At 37.4% G+C, this 18,126-nt stretch overlaps 2 protein-coding genes across 12 annotated transcripts in view; one reads left to right on the top strand and one right to left on the bottom strand.

The window, feature by feature from the left end:
- Positions 1–14,336, top strand: part of CC2D2A (coiled-coil and C2 domain containing 2A) — a 285,150-nt gene extending 270,814 nt beyond the window's left edge. For all 10 annotated transcript variants that reach the window (XM_034408876.3, XM_087875257.1, XM_034408877.3 and 7 more), the window contains one exon: positions 12,636–14,336. In XM_034408876.3, coding sequence (XP_034264767.2) covers positions 12,636–12,824 — 189 coding nt within the window. In that variant the 3' untranslated portion in view covers positions 12,825–14,336. The remainder of the gene's footprint in view (positions 1–12,635) is intronic.
- Positions 14,337–15,145: 809 nt separating this feature from the next.
- The window catches only part of FBXL5 (F-box and leucine rich repeat protein 5), a 33,412-nt gene continuing 30,431 nt past the window's right edge, over positions 15,146–18,126 (bottom strand). For both annotated transcript variants that reach the window (XM_034408879.2, XM_087875258.1), the window contains exon 11: positions 15,146–15,950. In XM_034408879.2, coding sequence (XP_034264770.1) covers positions 15,874–15,950 — 77 coding nt within the window. In that variant the 3' untranslated portion in view covers positions 15,146–15,873. The remainder of the gene's footprint in view (positions 15,951–18,126) is intronic.

Consider the following 18,126-nt stretch of genomic DNA (forward strand, 5'->3'; position numbering starts at 1 on the left):
GCCACCCAGAGGTTAGATTGATCGCTGCCAGACCTGCTGCCCCAGCGGCCTTCAGTGGGCTCGGGCTGAGTTGCCCTTCATGCTGGAATCCAAATAACCAATCAGAAAAATACAAGGCTAGTAGAAAAGCCTAGTCCTGTTTGACTGAGTCTAAAAAGCTGGCAAGCAACAGGAAGAGGCATGGCTTAACAATTTTGCAGACTCAGTCCATCAGCTAACAGACAGAGTTAACCATTCCTGACTGCTGTTTCCTTCCTGGTGGAGAATGGCAATTCTTTTAAAGGATTAAAAAGGAAATGTGGCAGAGAGGAGGGAAATAGAGTTTAAATCATAAATTATACCTGACACAATTCTGTATTTTTTTTTTAAACTGTATTTTCATAGTGGCATCTGCAAATGCAAAACAAGAGATATTGCAAACACTATTGCTGAATCCTGATTTATTGACTTACGTTGATCTTTATTTGACTAAAACTAGAATTGCTGGAAGGGGCATCCATAGAAAGGGGTAAAAAAAATTGACACTGATCCCCAATCATTTGATTGAAGACATCCTTTTTATTCTGTTACAATACATAGAAAAGAGATGGAGCTTCATTTGCATGGCTGTGGCTACTATCTTGACATTTTCACTCCCTCTTCAATTGCTGGAAATATAAAAATAGAAATAATAGAAATAGAAATAGAAATAATAGAAAGGAAGGGGGAGAGGACAGAATATTTTATTGGCCAAGTGTGATTGGACACATGTGGAATTTGTCTCTGGTGCATAAGCTCTCAGTGTACATACAAACAACAGAGCAATACTATATAAACATGATACCTGTAAGAGAAGGTAATAGAAAAGGATAATAATAATAATAATATAGCCATACTACATGGGCAAATATCTTTAGACATAAGACAGTAATGCGGAAATTAGGTGTTTAGCTGAGTGATGGCATGAGGGAAAAAACTATCTCTGGGTCTAGTTGATTTGGCATGTAATGCCCTATAGTGGCATCCTGAGGGGAGGAGTTGAAAGAGTTTATGTCCAGGATGTGAGAGGTCTGTAGATAATTTTCTCAGCCTTCTTTCTTACCCATTCAGTATACAGGTCCTCAATGGAAAACAGATTGGTTGCAATTGTTTTTTCTGCAGTCCTAACTATCGGGTGAAGTCTGTAACCGCCCTGTTTGGTTGTTGTCCCAAACCAGACAGTTATAGAGGTACAAACTACAGACTCAATAATTCCTTTGTAGAACTGTATCAACAGCTCCTGGGGTAGTCTGAACTTTGAGTTGACCAAATTCAGTGTAGAAGAAACTGGTGAAAAAGCATACAGAAAAATGCTTTAGCACACCACATTATTAGTCTCTGAGGGGTGTGGGGAGAGCCCCAAAGATATACGGAAAAGCATTTTTTTTAGTTCTACAAGCACAGTTGGTAAATGATTGAAAATACGGTATTTTTCAGAGTATAAGACACCTTTTTACCCCCAAAAAGAGAGTGAAAATCTGGGTGCGTTTTATAGTCTGAATGTAGCCTCACCCACCCGCCGGCCCCCACTCTTGGGAGGTTGTCAGCCTCTGCACGTCACATTTTCCGGTGGTTTCAGGTGGCGGGGATCCTCACATTGCCAAAAATGAGGAAAAGGAGGAGGAAGGTGTACGGCTTTGCGAATTGCGTCGGGGAATTGGGGAGAAAAACGCCAGAAAATGCGATGCATGGAGGCAATGCTCTTTTTCCTCCCTGATTCCCGGAAGCAATTCACAAAGCTGTGCACTCTCCTCCTCCTTTTCCGCAGTCTCATTTTCTCTTTCCTCCTGGCCAGATCTGTCTCCTGGGCCAGGAGCAGAAGCCAACTGCCCTCAGCCTAGGTAGTCTGGAGAAGGGGCAGGCCGGGCGACGAGCATCTTGCCTTATGCCTCTCCATGCAGAAGTGCCCACTTTGCAAGAGCATCACCTCCATGCATCGTGTTTTCTGGCGTTTTCCTCCCCGATTCTCCAATGCAATTCGCAAGTCATGCGCCCTCCTCCTTGGTGGCTAAAGGGGAAGAAGAAAACTCTGGGCACATTGAGAAAGCACTCTCTCCTGTTGCTGGAAAAAGGTTGAAGTTGGTCTGTTCCCCCACCCCCCGCTCTCTTAAATTGAACTGCACTGTTTTTCTGACTTGTTTTTTTTTATTTATTTATTTAAAAAGTTTTACAAATACATTTCCCCCCCGGTTCCCCCCCCCAACCCTCCCCTCCTCCCATGACTTCCTCAAGATGAAATCCAAATCAAAATCACATTTTATAATACTATAACCCCTAACTATTCCACCCCGTGTGCTATTCATTTCTTCGTAAATAACATTCAATTCTATCCCTATATAATACATTCAGCTAAAAGCTATCTGATATTTCCTAGTTTGATATTTATTCTGTACATAACCTATCCACTTCTTCCACTCCCATACATAAGTCTCTTGAGTTCGATCTTTTAGATATGCTGAAATCTTCGCCATCTCTGCAAAGCTGGCCATCTTCAAAGTCCATTCTTCAACAGTGGGCGTAGCATCATTTTTCCAATATTGACCTATCAATAATCTAGCTGCTGTCACCATGTACAATATCATCTTTGTTTCACCCAATGTAAAACCCTTAACTATACCCAATAAGAACAATTGTGGAGAGAATTGGAGTTTTTTCTTCAGAACATTTTGCATAACCCACCAAATTTTTATCCAAAAAGCCTTCACTTTCTTGCAAGTCCACCATATATGATAATATGTAGCATCTAAACAATCACATCTCCAACATTTTGGTTGAACATTAGGAATACATGCACGACAGTTTCTTAGGATCTAAATGCCACCTATAAAACATTTTATAAAAATTTTCCCTCAAATTCTGCGACTGTGTAAATTTAACATTCTGGACCCATATTTTTTCCCATGTTTCCAACATAACTGGTTCTGCAAAATTTTGCGCCCACTTTATCATGCAATCTTTAACCAAATCATTTTCCGAATCTCTTTCTAACAAAACATTATAAACCCTCTTAATATGCATTGGGCCTTTCTCTTTTATATGTCTAACCAATTCTTCTTCATGAATCATTATACCAGTTTTTTGATCTTCTTTCCATCTCAATTGAAGTTGATTATACTGTAACCAAGTTAAATTAATCCCTTCTTCCAACAGTGTATTTAATGTCTTTAGTTGCCATCTGCCCCCATCCATAAAAAGAACTTCTTTGTATAAAAATCCCCCGAGTGACATTATATTTATATTCCACATGATATGACCAAGATCCAGTCATAACGGTATTTTGTAATCCCATTTGAATCGGTGCTTCTTCCATACTCTCATCAAAGAATTCCTAAGTATGTGGCTATTAAATACTTTATCCACTTTGTTTTCATAAAATAAGTATACATGCCAGCCAAATTTGAGGTCATAACTTTCTATATTCAATATTCCAGTCTTTGTCCTTCCAAACCAATCACTTGCTTGGGTCAAAGCTGCTGCTTCATAATACAATTGTAGGTTTGGAAGTTTAAGGCCACCCCTTTCTGGAACATCTTGCATAATTTTCAGTTTAACTCTCGGCTTTTTCTCATTCCAGACAAACTTATTCACTCCTCTTTGCCATTCTGTCAGTTGTTTATCACTTTTAAGCACCGGAATCATTTGAAACAAAAAAAGAAATCTAGGTAGAACGTTCATCTTAACTGCTGCTATTCTTCCAAGTAAAGACAGCTGCAGTTTTTTCCAAATTTCCATATCCTTTTGTACCTCTCTCCACAACACCTCATAATTATTTTGGAACAATTTTATATTTGAATCTGCAACTTGAACTCCTAGATATTTAACCTTTGATACTATTTCAAAGCCTGCCTTACTTTCAAGTTCCTGTTTTCGATCTTGTGTCATATTTTTAACTATCATCTTATTTTTTTTCTGGTTCAGTCTAAATCCTAATACCATACCATATTCTTCTATAATGTCTTTCATCTGGATTATTGATTCCATCGGCTGCGTTAGGGTAACAACCAGATCATCTGCAAATGCCCTAGTCCTATAATCTTCTTGCCTTATTACCATTTAGAGAATTTGAGTCCCGTACTGTATTCAACAAGACTTCTAATGTTAAAATAAACAACAATGGGGATAGCGGACAACCTTGTCTTGTTCCTTTTTCAATACTAAAATTTGTAGTCAAACTTCCATTAATAATAATTTGTGCCATTTGTTCATGATAAATTGCTGAAACCGCCTGTATAAACTGATCCCCAAAGTCCATTTTTCTTAAAGTCTTTAATAGAAAGTTCCAATCCACTCTATCAAAGGCCTTCTCCGCATCCAAAAACACCAGCACTGCAGAGATCTGTTTGTTCTTCTCAAGATATTCCAATAAATCTATAATTTGCCTAACATTATCCTTCATGTATCTGCCTTCTATAAATCCTGCTTGATCATGATGAATCACCTCTTGGATAACTGGCATTAATCTGTTAGCTAATACTTTTGCAAAAATTTTGTAATCAGTATTCAAAAGAGATATTGGTCTAAAATTTTCAGGTTTTTTTGGGACCTGCTTGCTTTTTCGGTATCAATGAAATATAAGCTGCTTTCCATGAAGGAGGTATTTTGCTCCCTTGTTGTATGCTACAAAGTAAATCTTTAAAATGTTCAATCATTTCTGCTTGTAAAGTTTTATAATACACCGCAGTTAATCCACCCGTCCCTGGTGCTTTAGCTGTTTTCAATTGTTTAATAGCGACAGTAATCTCCTCAACTGTTATGGGTTGATTCATTCTTTCCTTTTGATCACTAGAAATTTTCATAACTCTTTTTTCTTCTAGATGTTTATCTATAAATCCATTCTTTAGCATATAATTTGCTATAATAATCTAAGAAAGCTTCTTTAATTAATTTTTGTTGAAAAACTTCCTTCCCTCCACTCTCAATGCTGTCAATAACCCGTGTACTCTGCCGCTTCCTCAATGTGTAGGCCAACCATCTGCCCGGTTTGTTGGCGTTACAAAATGTGTTATGTTTCATAAATTGTAAATTAATTGCTGTTTGTTCTGCCATAAGCATATGGAATTGATCTTTCAAAAGTTTTATAGCTCCTCGTATTCTTTCATTTGTTGGATTTTTTATAAGTAACTGTTCTTTTTTCTTTATCTCTGCTTCCATTTCTAGTCTTTTCTTTTGTCGATTTAGTTTATGTTTAGAATTCATATAAATCAGTACCCCTCTCATATATGCCTTACTCGCATCCCAAACAGTTTCAATAGGGGTACCCTTATTTAAATTCATTTCAAAAAATTCTTTCATTTGCTTTTTAAGTTCATTTACATTCTTTTCATATCTAAAAAAGTTTTCATTTACTCTCCGTGATCTTCTCTCAGTCTTTCCCTTTTCAATTTCTATCCATACCGGGCTATGGTTGATTAAAATCCTTGGAAAAATCTTTGTTTTTTTTTTTGTTTTTGTAAGTAAATCAGATGATAGTAAAATAAAATCAATCCTAGAGAAGGATCTGTGCCTGTCTGAGAAAAAAGTAAAATCCGAATCTTTTGGGTTATGTACTCTCCAAATACCTTTTAATTCCAAATCTTCTTTCATATCAAAAAAAATCTGTGGTAATTTAATCCTTGACTTTGCCAAACTCTTTTTGTCTTTTTTAGGATCAATTACTCCATTCCAATCTCCCATAATTAGAATAGATCTATAATCCCATTGCAATATTTTAGAGTACAATGTTTTATAAAAATTTTCTTGTTGTTGATTAGGAGCGTAAATTCCAATCACCAAAATTGGACCATTTTCTGTGTAAAATTCAATTGCTATAAACCTCCCACAGTCATCTGCTTCTATAGTTTTAGCTAACAATCTTTTATTTATATAAATCACTACACCATTCTTTTTCTCCGAATTCGAGGCTATAAATTGTGCTCCTAACCTGGAGTTTATCAGGTATTTTTGGTCTTGTGTTCTAATATGGGTTTCTTGTAAACAAATAACATCATTATTAAATTGTCTCAAATAATTGAATAATTTCTTCCTTTTCTGTGGTGAATTTAGTCCATTCACATTCCAAGATAGAAACTTAATTGTCATCTGGAGCCTCATGAAGCGATAAGAACATTTGCTGAAGGCTTTCTTCCAAGTTGGTAGTCTTCGGCTTAGCTCCTCCCATGGCTTCACGTTCTTGTGCATTGCCCTTAACTCCCTTCTTGTCTTGCTGTGGTTTTTCCTGTTGTTGTTTTTCTTTAATTTGCTTATAAGCTGCTCGAGTTATACGCTGATCTTTAGCTTCACACATCAAAGCTAGCTCCAAAACCACTTCTCTTGTATTTTTAGGTGGTCCAGTTATAGTTTCTAAAGGGAGATCTAACAGCGGCTTATCCAGAAATCCCCCTGTAGCTCCCTGCATTTCCATTGCCTCCAACTCCATCTGCTTACGCTGCTCTTCAGTCTCTTGTTCAAACTGCTTGTCCTTATCACTCTCCTTTATCTCTAACACTGAAGAAGTACGTGGGGATATTGAACCTGTTTTAAAAACTTTGAAATAAAATTCTTCCGCTTTCTCAACAGTATTTAATCGATATCTTTCTCCTTGAAACCTCAATATTATACCAGTTGGAGCATCCCACCTAAATGGAATTTGTTGTTTCTTTAATTCAGTCACTAAAAATCCAAAATCCTTTCTGTCTTTTAACAACTTAGGCGGCAGCTCTTTATAAATTCCAATTTCCCTTCCTTCCACTTGTACAGTAGAGACAAAGGACCTTTGCAGAATATCATTTCTTATTCTTCTGTCTGTAAATTATATCACCACATCTCTAGGCAATTGTCTTTGTTTGGCCACCCAAGAATTTACTCTGTAAACTTTATCCATCTTACAAAATATTTCTTCAGGACTAATCTTTAACATCACGGCATCAGCACAAATCCTTCTCAAATCTTCTCTGTTATTCTCTTTTATACCTCTCAGTCTTACAGCAAATTCCATAGATCTGAATTGCATCATTGTCACCTCATTTTCAATCCTTTGCACTTTATTGTCAGCATTAAAAATTTTATGGTCAGCCTCCATTTTAACATCTACTTCTGATCTAAATTCCTCCACTTTTTTATCAGTCTGCACAACTGCATCTGACAGGCCAGTCACAACTGTCATTAACTTTTTGGTCACCTTGTCATACTTTTCTTGAACCACCTCTTTAATTTCTTTGATCTCCTGCTTAATTTCCTGTTGAGATTTTTTAAACTTCTCATCCATATTTTCCTCTTGCCTCATCAAAGCCTGAATAATAAATTCCTTTAAGTTTTCAAGATCAGTCTCCTTTTTCTGGCTCTGTGTCTGGCTAGGAGGCTGTTGTTGTGACTTGTGCGTGGGGGATTCCCCCCCCCCCGCTGCTTTCGCATCTGGCTTGGTCTGTTTTAAAGCCATTCTGCCACGTGAGCTAACTTTTCCAAAAAAGGAAGTCTTTTCTCCCTTCTTCCTCCACAAAATCCTCTAAAAAATTTCCCCAGGTTTAGTCAAATTAAAGGTGAAATTAGATCAAGATCAGGATCACTTTAAAAAAAAGTTTTCCTTTCTCTTCGCTTATAGCAGACAGTGTTACTTTGTAGCGTATTGAAACAATTATGCAAATCCACTTTCGCTTTCAGCTTTTCCTAGCGCTGAAGCCGGGCGCCATTTTCAGAAAAACTTTCAATCTTTCACTTTAAAGTTTAATCACAGGGCTAACACAGATACTTGCTGTTTTGAAGTTCAAGTCCGGATTTCACCCTGTTTGTTTAGAAATTCTCTTTGTTTTCGCTGGTGAGGTTGGTCATGCCGTCTGGCTCTACGAAATGTAGAGTTGTCCCCGAGGACCGGAGCCTCGGCGAGCTGGATAGGGAGCCTCGCCTGTTTCCTCCCCAGAAGCAAAAAAAGACAGTCTGGGGGCTTCGCAGGGGCTCTACCTAGTCTCGCCGGCTCTCCTCACGATTCCTCTGGAATTCGGAGTTTTCCAAGCCGCTTCTCAATTATCGAAGCGGCTCTTAACAGGCGACGGGGCTGGCGGTCAAAAAAAAGACCGTCTGGCGACGACGGGAACCAAACCAGAAGTCCTGTTTTTCTGACTTGTTGATAAATGATCCTGGGAGAAAGCAGCAGCTGGCAACTGTGGAGGCAGCGCTGATCCATTTCGGGTGGTCAAACAACCAAGCGGCTGTGGGGAACATTTCTCCTTCATGCTGCCCCCCAGCTGCTCAGTGCAAGAGAGCAAAGGGGGAAAACCAACCTCGACTGCGGATGGAGCCCCTCTGGGCACGAAGACCATTTGGGAAGAGAAGGTAGCTGAGGAGGGAGGAGTGTAGGCGCAAGGACGGGGTGGGGGACTGCAGGAGAAGCAGCCCTTCTCCCCTTCTTCCAGCAACAGGAGTGTGTGTGTTCTCAATGTGCTCAGAATTGTCTTCTTCCCCTTTAGCCACCGAGAGCTGTGAGGTCTCCCAGGGTCTGCCTGGAAGCAGCTCCAGTAGTTCTGATGGCTGCCTTCACAACTTGTGCGAGGACTGGAGATCCCCACTCCCTACAGCAATAGACTTCTTCTTAACCTCCCGAGATTTCTGCCCCCATGGCTGCTATGAGGGTTGTCTGTGCAGACCACCTGCAGGATTCGGGTGTGCTGAGTGGGCTTACATCTTCAAGGAACTGGTGGCTTGCTGGGCGGTACCTAGGAGGTGCAAGGCATGGTGCTGCCACCCAAAAACTGTTGCAGCGATCTCCGCTGCCTGGAACTGCCCGAAAACGTGATGTTCTTTCTTTGCCTCTGCACACCCCATTTTTGGAATTGGGAAGGCAGCAGAGATCTCCAGGCAGCAGAGATCGTGGCAAGAGATTTTTGGGTGGTAGCACTTTGTCTTATGCCCCCTGCGCAGCGCCTGCTTCGCCAACCAAATCCCAACTTTCGCGCTTTCCCGGGCCGCTTCCAGAATCAGGCTCCGACCAAGGCAGCAAAGGCGCAGGGGGCTTGCCGAGAAGCCCGGCACCGTGTTTATGAGATAGCAGCATCCAGGAGGACTGAAGTGCTGAGTCTCTATGGGGCCTTGCTGCAAGAAAGCCAGGCTTTCAACACCTACAGCTATAGGTAGGAAGATGGGGGAGCCTCGACAGTGGAGCCTTCGGTACCAAGTCCCTCTTATGGCCCCATGAAAATCATACCCCACCCCACCCTACCCACTCCAGTTAAATAGAGTGATAGGATTTGTTTTAAACTGATAAAAAGATCTGTGCTACTTGTTATCAAAATCCAAATGGAAGTGAGGACGCCACTGATCCTGATCCTGGTAGGCAGAGGCAGAATTCTTTTTTTCTTATTAAATGCGGATTATAAGATTTTTGCATCAATCATGGCTGAAAGATTAAAAAAAATATTAAACGAGTTTATACATTTGGACCAAAATGGCTTCTTACCAAAAAGACAAATTAGAGATAATATGCAAACTATATTTAACCCATTAGAATATTATGAATTACACTCAGAGAAACAAATAGTGTTGTTATTTTTAGATGCACAAAAGGCGTTTGACAACGTGAATTGGCAATTTATGATAAAACAGTTGAAAATGATGGATTTTGGAGACAGATTTATAAATACGATCCAAACTATATATAGAGACCAAGTGGCAAAGGTGATGGTAAATGGTGAAATGACAGAGAAATTAGATATTAGAAAAAGAACAAGACAAGGATGTCCTTTATCTCCATTATTATTTATATTGACATTAAATATTTTAAATAGAAAAGTGAGGCAGGAAAATGAAATACAAGGAATGAGAATTAAAAAAGAAGAATATAAACTACAAGCATTTGTGGATGATTTGGTGTTTATCATGGAAGACCCAATAGAGACAGTACCAAAACTATTAGAACAAATAGAAGAATATGGGAAAGTAGCAGGTCTGAAAATTAATAAAGATAAGACAAAAATATTAGTTAAAAATATGAGAGAAAAGCAAAAGAAGGAGATGATGGAGAAACTGGGCATTGAAATTGTGAACAAAGTGAAATATTTGAGCATCTATCTGACATCAAGATGTGCAACGCTTAAGGAAGACAATTATCATAAACTGAAAAAACAAATTGAAATAGACCTGGAGAAATGGAGAAACTTGCAATTATCACTAATGGGAAGAATAGCATTAATAAAAAATGAATGTATTACCAAAAATATTATTTTTATTTCAAACTGGAGAAAAAATATTTTGAAAAGTTGAAGAAAATAATGTGGAAATATGTGTGGCAAGGAAAAAGAGCAAGGATCAACAAAAAATGCTACAAGATGCAAGAATTAGAGGTGGGTTTGGCCTTCCGAATTGGGAATTGTATTATCAAGCAGCAGCGTTAACTTGGATTAAAGAATGGATTTTATTAAGGAATACAAGACTATTGACATTGGAGGATTTACAACTGGGTTGGCATGACTTTTTATGGTACGGGAAACAAAGGATACATGGATATTTCCAAAGACATTATGTAAGAAATGGTTTGTTATCAGTGTGGGAGAGAGTGAAAGAAAAACATTATTTGAATATTCCAGTGTGGCTTTCTACAATAGAAGTGGTGACATACCCAATACTGTGAACATGGGGAATATTGTTAGATATAAAGACATTTTGACAGATCGGGGAGAACTGAAACAAAAATAAGAACTAGAGAGACAAGGGATCGAGATAGATTGATATACAAGACTGCAAATACAATCAAGATACGAAGCCTATCATAGAAAATATGGCTTTAACTTAGGGAAATCAGAACTGGATGAAATATTGACAGGAACAGATGAGAAAATGATTAAGAAATTATATAATTATTTACTGCGTATTAGATTAGAAGATGAAGAAGTAAAAGAAATAATGATAGCATGGGCAAATTTTTTTGGATATACCATAGAATTGAAGAAATGGCAACAACTTTGGGAAAGAAACTACAAATTAACAATGGCAACAGCCTATAAAGAAAACTTGTGTAAGATGTTTTATAGATGGCATATGCCACCAGAAAGATTAGCTAAGATGTTTAAAGATAAATCAGCTAAGTGTTGGAAATGTCACCAATTGCCGGGATCATACTATCATATGTTGTGGTTGTGTAAAGAAGCAAAACAATATTGGGTGAAAATACAAACATGGTTAGAGGAAATGCTGCAGCAACATAGAGTTAAAACCAGAGATATTCTTATTGGGAATTGTACCAGAGAAATATAGTAAAGAAGATACATATTTGATTATTCATATAATAACAGCGGCTAGAATTGTATTTGCACAAAACTGGAAAGCAGATAAAATCCCATTGGAAGGAGAAATTATAAAGAAAATTTTAGAATGTGCAGAAATGAATAGATTAACATTGAGAATAAAAGATAAAAGAGGAGTCGATGTATTTCAAGACATGGGATAAATTTTGTGATTGGTTAGAAAAGAAATATGAGTAAGAATATAGAAACAAAATAGAGAGTAGATGGGAGTAAACAAGTAGAAAAATAAATGCCCAAATGATGTCAAGTAAAAGGAGAAAGGGGAGGGGGGGTAAAGGGAAAAAAGTGATATATTATAAAAATGTACGCAAATGATGAAATAAAAATAAATAATTGAATAAAATTGAAATGAGAATAAAGATAATTAGAAAATCGGGGCTGCTCGAATACCACTTTAGATTGAACTGAAAAGGAAAACAGGAGAGGGGAAGGAGTAGAGAGGAAGGGAGAAGAAAGGAGAGGAGAGGAGAGGAGAAAGAAGGGAAAAGGAGAGGAAGAAAAGGGAGGGGAAAGAGGAGTAGAGGAGAAGATTAGAAGGGGGGAAGAAGAGAGGAGTGGGGGAAAAGAAGGGGAAGTAGGAAAGAGGAGAGAAAGAACAAAGGAAGTAGAAGAGAGAGGAAGGAAGAGAAGGGGAGGAGGAGAAGAAAGGTTGGAGTAAAGGTAAAGGATAAAAAAGCAGTCCCGAAAAAGTAAAAATGAAAAATGAAAGTTAAAAGAAAAGATGAATGAAAAATGTTGAAAATGACTGTACATGTAAATGTGTTTATGAGAAATAAAAATAAAAAAGTTATATATAAAAAAAAGTTATAAGTAGGAAGACGGGGGCGCCTCGAGAGTGGAGCCTTCGGTACCAAGTCCCTCTTCTGCCCCCATGAAAATCATCCCCTACCCCACCCACTCCAGTTAAATAGCGTGATAGGATTTGTTTTAAACTGATAAAAAGATTTGTGCTACTCGTTATCAAAATCCAAATGGAAGTGAGGACGCTGCTGATTCTGATGCTATTAGTCAGAGGCAGAATTCTTTTTTTTTCTTGTTTTCCTCCCCCAAAATTAAGGTGTGTCTTATACTCCGGCGCGTCTTATACTCTGAAAAATACAGGTAACTCCAAAGCTGTGTTGTGCAATTTTTTTCCCTGACTTCTAAGCCTGCAAAATTGATTCAAAGCCTTTTTTTTTGTTGTTCAACTTATAACTTTGTTTTTTCTAATGTAAACAGCAGAAAAGGATCTCTGTTCAGGTAATGGTTAAGAACATCTACTTTTTGCAGGGACCACCCAATGCTGTTAGAAGCAGATATGATAGAAGTGGTGTCATTAGATAATCCTTCTCATTCTTTCCCTTCTTGCAGGTCTCTGGATTTCCCATCCACTTGCCATTTTCAGATGTTGCATCTATTGTTGAGGCTGCATATAGTACAGGAGTTCATAAAACTGAAATTCCAAACACAGAATTTGCACTAGCTGTGTATGTTCATGCTTACCCCAAACACATTCTTTCTGTGTGGATTTATGTGGCTTCATTAGTTTGTAATCGATAGGACTCTACAGAAACAGATTGGCTTCCATCATTTCCATAGATTCCAATAGTTGCTGCTGTTCAAGGAATTTCCTGCCTGAGCCCACAATACAGTTAAGGTTTGTGTACAGAAACATCTTTGTGGTGGCGTCCCAGGGGTTTTGGTGCCAAAGTCTACTAATATTATCAAGGAGGCTGGCAAGAATGAGCAACCAGGAGTTGAAAGCCATTGGTATTGCATGTATTTAGTCAATCATACCCTTCTGTATTTCCTGTCATATCACAGCAGGAACATACTCATCTCAAAAGATTTCAGTACTTTTGCCTTCAAACCTTAGATCATTAAACTCAACACCCAGGGACTGTGGTGGTTAAAAGGAAAGGTAGCTCTTGACCCAACCTCAGCCATGGAAACTTCATGACTAAGGGCAAAATGGTCTCCCCCAGCCCAGCTCACCTTATTGGATAGTGGTTGTAGATATAACATGAAGATGCCTATAGAGGTCACCTGGAGCTTCTGAAGAAAAAGCAGCACAGAATTCTGAATAATATAGTTTAGTTTGATAAACATGAAGCAGATTATTACAGAATAATAAAGTTGGAAGGAATGTTGAAGGTCTTCTAGTCCACCCTTTGGTCAGACAAGAGACCCTACACAATTCCATTCAATCTCTTCTTCAAAACCCGCAGTGATGGAGCAATCACAACCTCTTGAGACCAGAAGCTTTATTAAATTGCAGATGGAATGAGAATTGGTAAAACATGTCCAGTTTTAATGCTGCTGAGGTATATTCGATGCAGGGAAACTTTTTTCATTTTATTTTCAGTTGGTATTATTGAAGTGTAAAATATTCCACCCCCAATCAGAGTTAATTAGGTAAGACCCCTTTCAGTTGCTGTGAAGACTGTAAGAGTATAGCCGAAATGGCAACTCAGAAGTCTGGATATTACTCTCCAAAATGGACAGGGAGGAGACTTATCAAGGGAAATAGGCAGTTGATTCATATCCACATTTAATCCAGCAGCTCAAGGCAGCATAGCTGTACCCGTGTTTATCCTTTAATTTTCCTGATGCAAATTGTTTTATAGTTGTATAAATTTTCCATCCTAGGGCAGCAAAAAACTCAACTATTGCTGCCAGGCTTTCTTGATTCTTAGATATGAATCCTGATCATTTCTTAGAGATATCATTGTGTCCTCATACAGGTAGGCAAGTAAACTCTCAATACACAAGACAAATTTTGGGCATTTGTGCAAAAAGTCCCCATTCACATTTAGTGGAGGGGAATTGTGTGGATGACTCTTACCAGGACAACCACTGAATTGAATGAATCTGAAAACGGAACAGCTTGGAATAGAATGGCAAGACTCTAATGTATTTGAATTGCTATCTGCAGTCTTTTTACTTGTTAATGCAAAGTATGTAAATATTTCTTGTGAGTTGTTTTTAAACTTAAAGCTTCTGTAAGTGATTGTTTAAAATACCATATAAATCAAGGTAACTTATTTACAAAATAAACATTAACATACAGTACATTTATTTTCCTCCAATTGTGACACAGAAATATGACAAAAGTACTTTCAGAAAAGTTTTCAAATCCTTCTATCCTTCTGTTGGTGGTCATTTGGACAAATTATTTTTATTTGTTTTTTTAGGAAAGTCACAGCTCTCAGACTGTATGTGACATGAAACCAAGCACTGTATTTTTCAATACTGGTAGTCCTCGTTTAGTGACAACAATAGGGATCAGCAGCCTGGTTGCTAAATGAAGCATTGACTAAGTGGAAAATCACAAGATTGTGACTATGCTTTGCCACTCCTCCAACCTTTGAAATGCTCACCCCAGTTCTGAGAAAATTAGGAAGAATGGAATTAATGTTTTTTAATTAATTCAATTGGTTATTGCAAAGGAAGGAGTTACAAGAGAGTAGGCAGACCAACAATGGAGAATATACATCAAAAGGAATGCAGTGCTGCTGGTTCTTTGTGTAGTGTGCTTGGAGCTGGAAGCCACAAACATCTGGATATATTCCCTATTATGTGCCTGCTTATTCTTTTACTCTCTTATTTCCTACCCTTCCTCTTCCATCTCTCTACTCTGCAGGAGGAGAGGTCAGGCACAAGACAATGCATGACTGTAATGGTAATCACATGACTGTGGGACACTGCAAGGGTGGTAAATGTATTCCATGGTTGCAGTTTTTTTTTCAGCACTTTGCTGCACCAGGCAGTCAGTGAGGTCTAGTTGTAAACACATGCCACCCAGCACTAGTAACAAATTATCTAATAAATTATCTTTCACCTTTTTTTATCTTTCCAGCATGCAAATGGATACAAGAAAATTTCTTAAAGCTGCAGTTTATTTATTACAGTTGCTCTTATCACAGAGAAATTGCTTCTTGGAAAATCCCTTTCAAAATACAACATCTTTAGTATATCTACATAGAAGATGTAGGGGATTATGATTGCTATGCATCTACAGTTAAGCAAATACTTTGAGAAGCCCACAAGATGTGGCAACAATAGTCACTGGCCTGCTGTAAATGTAGCTCTATTAGACTAACAAACTCTGATGCTGATGGGAATGTTTCATTTACTGTTCCTCAAGCCAAAAATGTGAAATCAGTACTAAAAGACAGAAAAAAATCTCTCTTAATTCAGGAAGAACAACTCTGGGATAAGAAGATTATGGGGAAAATAACTATATAACAATATATGTTATCCAAATATGTTTCACATTCACTGATTTATATATAAGTTTTTTTATGGACTTAGCACAAAGAGGTGGAAAACCCCAAATTTAAGTGCCAAATATCAGGGTGAAGGTGTCTAAATGATTTAATGATTTCACAGCACAAAAAAATTTAACCTCTCACTTTCCAAATCAGTGTGGAACACTGTGAAAAATGATAAAACCCTACACAAATTACTTACAAGTTTCTGAATTACAGAGCAAAAACAATCCACAAATCACACTCCTAAAGAAAACAGTCAAGAACAAGATGCAAACTGTAAAGTGCATGAGAGGAAGCCTGTTAAATGAAGTAGACAGAAAAGGTAAGGAGTTGGATCATTCACCAGAGCGGCAGCAGGCTCGGAAACCACACTGCAAGTTCTGGCATCCGCTGGCAGTTTCAGCGTGAGGACCTGTGCAAAGACAGAACAAATATGAAAGGAAGAAAAAGGGACTGGGTGCAGTCTGAGCAGAAACTGTTCTAAACAGAAATGTGTTTCTGTGATTTTCACTAAGGCTTACAGGCTAGGCTAGCAAAATCACCTGGAGTGAAAGAGGTCTATTGATGAATGGGGAATCTCAAGATTACAGGCAATAATGGAATACACAGATTCATCCAATCTAAGTATATTATTCCACAAAAATTAAAGGACATTGTGAACCATTGTTTACTAACGAAACTTTGTTAAGAAAACTGGACTGCACACTATCAACAACATCAAAAGCTACTTACCTCCATTTGCTAGGCCTTTTTCTTTTTTAAAAAACATGCAATCCAATCCCTGTATTATCTGACATAAAAATCACAGGTGTGCCACTGAATTTCAGTCAAAATTCTTAATGAAGAACAAACAACCATGTTAACCCTAGCAATATATAGATATTTCATCTGTGTCTCAATGAAGCTCCAATCTTAATGTACCCTTTCTGATTCCTTACTGAAACTATCATCAGTGTGCTAGTACGTCATATTGAAGAATTTAGTAAGATTTAAAATCCTAAATTTTGCTACTGATTTTCCATATGTTTTGTCTATAGTAGAATGCTGAAAAGTAATTTCCATACAATCGAATTACCAGTGAAATATTGTAATTGGGTTAAAATATGACTTTTTTAGCAAGAAAATCCATATTTAGTAATTGTCAATTCATTCTTTTTTCAATGTTTGCTTCCCCCCTCAAACTAGTTCAATCAAACTTAGCAGAAAGCAACAGCTGGGATGGAGGTGGACTAGGAGGAAAAGGGTTCACAAGCTCCAATATATAAAGTTGGAATAATACCGTAGAATCGTTCGTTAACTAACATTCATTCAATGTCAGCTGCTGTCAATACAAACATTAAAGAGTAGCTGTGCTATGATATAAGGATAAAAACAGCATCATATAAAATTTAAAATTCCTTCAAATATCAGAAAAACTGAAGTAATAAACCAATCCTAACATCACCATTATGGAATTTTAATTACTTAAAAAAAACCCAGATTTAGGGCAGTAGTATCTGACTCAAATGTTCTGAGAGTGCTTTCCACCCTGCAACAAAGGACAAGTGGAGAACTAGCTTATGATTTGTTTTTCTTCTTAAATTTCAACTGAATCATTGCAAGCATCTAGTTCTCAAGGTTTATTACTTCTTTTTGTACAAGTCTTTTAAGACTTTTAAGATTAGATTCTCACTCCCTTCTCTCTGAGAAGCTTTCATAAATGTTACATGGGAAGTGTTTTTTAGAATGTTTATCTCAAAATGCAAGGCTAAGAGGTGAAATTTCCTCACAACAATTGAAAAAAACGAAGCTGGTCCTTTTCCTCTTCCTATTATAAAACCAAAGGGATGTAATCAAACATTACTTTGTCAGTTGCAACCAGAAAGCCAGCAGCAGCAGAAATATACTCCAGTATGATCTTGGATATTCCTCACTAGTATTAGGAATTCTGGTTGGACAGAACATTTAAGTCCTCAGATATTTAAGTCAGGGTGGATTTGATTTAAATCGAGTTGATTTAAATCACAATTTAAATCATGATTTAAATCACTAGTAAAAAGGCTTGATTTAAATCAACTCGATTTAAATCATAATTTTTAAAGAGCAACTGTCATCTCTGCTACTCCTTTGACCCACTGTTGACTCACCGATAGTCCCAGTGTTGCAGAATATACAGCCTCATGCTACATAACTAAGCTCCATTTCATGCTGAATAAACTAAATTATTTATGTATCTTAAATAGAAAACTATCTTATGATAGATTTTTACCCCAAAAGTTTTTTATTAAAATAAATTCGATAAAAATCAAAAAAATCCAATTTAAATAAAAAAAATCAGATTTAAATCAAAAAAATCCAATTTAAATCAAAAAAATCTGATTTTTTTTTATTTTTTTTAAAAAATCATTGATTTTTATCCACCCTGATTTAAGTACTCAGAACATTTAAGTTCTCATGTCTTCAAGTTTCCTCCTGTAAGCAGTTAACAGTAGACCCACCCAGTATATTCAAATTTCTATACTTCAAGTAAAAATGAAATGCTGCATATCATGGAATTCCTCACTATGGAAAGAGAAAATAAAAGCAGCAGATGTCATTTTTGAAGCAGA

The sequence above is a fragment of the Pantherophis guttatus genome, chromosome 8 (assembly GCF_059756535.1).
Source record: "Pantherophis guttatus breed Tessera chromosome 8, ASM5975653v1, whole genome shotgun sequence".
Lineage (NCBI taxonomy): Eukaryota > Metazoa > Chordata > Lepidosauria > Squamata > Colubridae > Pantherophis > Pantherophis guttatus.